The sequence below is a fragment of the Mercurialis annua genome, linkage group LG3 (genome assembly GCF_937616625.2).
Source record: "Mercurialis annua linkage group LG3, ddMerAnnu1.2, whole genome shotgun sequence".
In the NCBI taxonomy this organism is placed as follows: Eukaryota; Viridiplantae; Streptophyta; class Magnoliopsida; order Malpighiales; family Euphorbiaceae; genus Mercurialis; species Mercurialis annua.
In genome coordinates, this window is record NC_065572.1 from 62,663,159 (window position 1) to 62,666,674 (window position 3,516).

General features: G+C 33.6%; 1 protein-coding gene across 1 annotated transcript; it reads right to left on the reverse strand.

Annotated features, from left to right (window-relative positions):
• Nucleotides 1–2,197: 2,197 nt before the first annotated feature.
• On the reverse strand, nucleotides 2,198–2,587 carry LOC126672822 (uncharacterized). Its single transcript, XM_050366773.1, has one exon. It carries the CDS (start codon nucleotides 2,585–2,587, stop codon nucleotides 2,198–2,200), a length of 390 nt encoding a protein of 129 aa, XP_050222730.1.
• Nucleotides 2,588–3,516: the final 929 nt, after the last annotated feature.

The following is a 3,516-nucleotide window of genomic DNA, read 5'->3' on the forward strand; positions in this document are numbered from 1 at the left end:
AAAATAGCTAATCTTTTCCAAATTAATAGGAATATCAATCTTTGGGGGGGGGGGGGGGGGGGGGGGGACATGCAAATTTACGGCATAACTCTTTTTAATTTATATTAAATAACGGTTATAGTCATTAACAAATTAGTTTTTTAATTAATTACTAAAAGTTATTATAATTAGAGTTTTAGATAAAATAAAATTGTATCATGACGGAGGAATACTAATTGAGTATAAAAAAAATAGCTAATCTTTTCCAAATTAATAGGAATATCAATTTTTTTGTTTAACTACTCTAGACACGCAATTAATATTGTTCAAATCTTTGTTAGTTATGTGTAAACCTATAAAAAATTAATTTGATTTTTTTAATTTTATTTTAAAATAATAGTACATGAATTGACGAGTCACGTTACGAGTCACGTGCGTAGCACGCAAAGCGAGACTAGTTATATTAAAAGTGTATATAAATTATTCAAAAAAAATATACATGATGGTTTATCTCACGTAGACTACTTCTAATTTTCAAAGCAACCGACATATCATTTTCTTGAACTACTTTTAAAAAAGTGTAACAAGAAAAATAAATTTATTTTCTCTTCTCTGCATATATTTTAAGATTTAAAAAAATTCACAAAATTGTTTTCTCTTTATCTCTTCATGTTTTCCATTTTCCGTAGTCTCAACGCCCACTTAATTACTACAAAACTTTATATCCGATTTGTGAAAAATTATTCGCGATGTCATCATCGACAAATAAAGCATCCCTTCGATCATCATACTTGCAACTTTATATCATCATAGAAATTGTGTTTCTATTTTTGTAGATCTGATTTTTTTAAAAAAAAATAGAAGTTAGTCAACTATTTGCAAATCGAGAAGAATAAAAGATATATAATTTTATTAGCCTAAACATTGCATTTTTCGAAGATCTCGCAAAGTAGATGAAGATTTTTTTGAGATAAACATTTAGCAAGCTAAGAAAATTGAATCATAAAAAAAAAAAGCTAAGAAAATTGAGTACGTGTTTGTTGCAAATTCTCTTAGACAAATATATATATTTGCAATTCTTTTTGGTGAAAATATGTTGATTGCAAAAGAAGAAGTCAATACATACATATGCAATTATCCTTAATAAAAATAACATTTTTTTTTGAAAAAAAAAAACCCCTTAAATATATTAGATTATAGAAAAAATCACTCAAAAATCCAATAAATGGACATTGTCTTTTTTCAAATGCTAACTTATCAAAATCTTTACATATTTTGTCTTTTTAAGGATGTTGTCATTTTATATAAAGACTTTGAAAATGTTAGCATTTTATAAAAGTTAGTTTTTAGGGTATAGAAATTAGCATTTAAGGCATAAAAATTACCATTTAGAGTTTGGTTTTAAGCCGGTGGTGGTTGGTGGTGGGGAGTGCCGATAATTTCCGTCGGGGACCGTCGGTGGGGTTGGTGGTTGAAGGTGGTGGCAAAGGGAAGGTGATCGGTGGCCAATGGTCGGAGGTGGCATGTCATACCCGTCGATGACCGCTGGTGGGGATGGAGACCGGCAGCGGGGGAGCATGGGTCGTTGTTGGTTTCCGTCGACAACAGTCGGTGGAAGGGTGGCGATAACTGGAGGGGTGGCAGCCGAAAGGGTTGCCCGGAGGCGGGTACAGATGGTGGCGAAAGTGTTCGGTGGTCGGTTTGAGGTTGTTTAGAGTTGTTAGGTTGATTTGGAATTAGTTTAAGATGAGTTTATATTTTTTATAAATTTTTTAAATTTTAGATACCGATGTAATAAATGGGTCTACTTAGCATTTGGGTAAATTTCATAGTTCTATGGATCTCCCTAGATTATATCTAGTGAACGACACTTTTTTTTGATAAAAGATATTTGTATTACCTCAATGATAAGACATGGAAGGTAAAGAAACTTATATAATCAGTTTTGGATACAGAAAAATACAAACTTCTAAATGCGTACAAGCTAGAATAAGGAAAAGACGGATGAAAAGACTTGTAAAAGAGAACCGCCTTGGTAATGCTTTCCAAAATAAGACTGTCTATAGTTTTGAACTTGAAGACACGTTTATTTCTAACTTTCCATAAAGACCAATTAATGAAGAATCATATAGAATTTCATAGAGTCCTATATATTTTCCTGCAAAGACTAGACCAAAAATCGTAGAAACTCTCTATAGAATAAGGCAAAACCCAATCGTTATTGCTCAATCTCATAAGCATACGACCAAGCTTGCCGTGCAAATGTACAATGAAGTAAAATATGTGCAGAAGACTCCACCTGTATACAAAGAAGACAACCACTATTTTCCTCTAAAATAATACCTCTCCGAACCAAAACAGCGTTTGAAGAGATTATGTCCCAAGTTACAAGCCAATGAAAAATTTGAACTTGTGGAGGAAGCTTCGTGGCCCAAATCATACGAATGAAATCACTTCCCCTGACCAAACTATTCAAGCTAATCTTCTTCTCCATAAGCAACCCGAACATAACAGCTGAAGTGTAATGTTGTTTCTGCTGCCAAACCAGAAAATCCCGCCTCCCCTGTTGAAGATTGAACCCCGATAATAGCATCTGCAGACGACTCATCTCAGCAGCTTCTCCAACTCATAAATGACGAGACCAAGACAAGTTGCAAATCTTCCCTTCACCATCAATAGCAACTGAAACCAGCAAATTTTTATTTCTGCAGATACTAAATGAAGAATTAAATTTTTAATACATTAGATCCTAATCACTTATCCCACCAAAATCTAGTGTTTAAGCCATCACCAACTTTAACCAAAATTTGAGAAACAAATAACTCCCAAGCAACTGAATTATGAATACAAGCCGAACCAATTCCTCGCCAAATATGAGACAGCCGCACACAATTAACAGAAAGAAGATCAAACCAAAAATTAACTCCCAAGCTATTAGCAATGACATTAAACCAAAGAGAACTAGAATCGGCATTCATAAACTTCCAAATCCATTTAAAAAGAAAACAATAATTCTTTAAACGAAAAGGAGCAACATTTAAACCACCTTCCGAGAATGGTAAACACACCACCGACCAACCAACTTTACTGAAATACGAACCTTCCGGCTTGCCACCCCATAAAAAAACGTCTCGTTGTTTGTTCTATTTTCCGAGCTACAGACTGAGGAATGTTAAGCGAGCACATGTTGTAAATGGGCAAACTACTAGTGACCAACTTAATTAGAACAAGTCTGCCCGCAGGAGAAAGAAGATTACCTCACCAAGAAGATAGCTGAGAAGCAGCATTCTGGATAAAAGGATCCCAAAATTATTCCTTAATGTTTTTCAGAGATAAAGGAAGACTCATATATGTTATCAGAAGACTCTCAATTTTGCAATTCAGAATTGCAATTATTGAATTCAAAGAAGAATTATCCACATTAATACATATTAATGAAGACTTGTTAAAGTTGATGATTTGAAGCCCCGAGATCAACTCAAAACAATAAAGAATTCTCATAAGATTTCTAATATGCTCCAGATCATTAGGGATGAA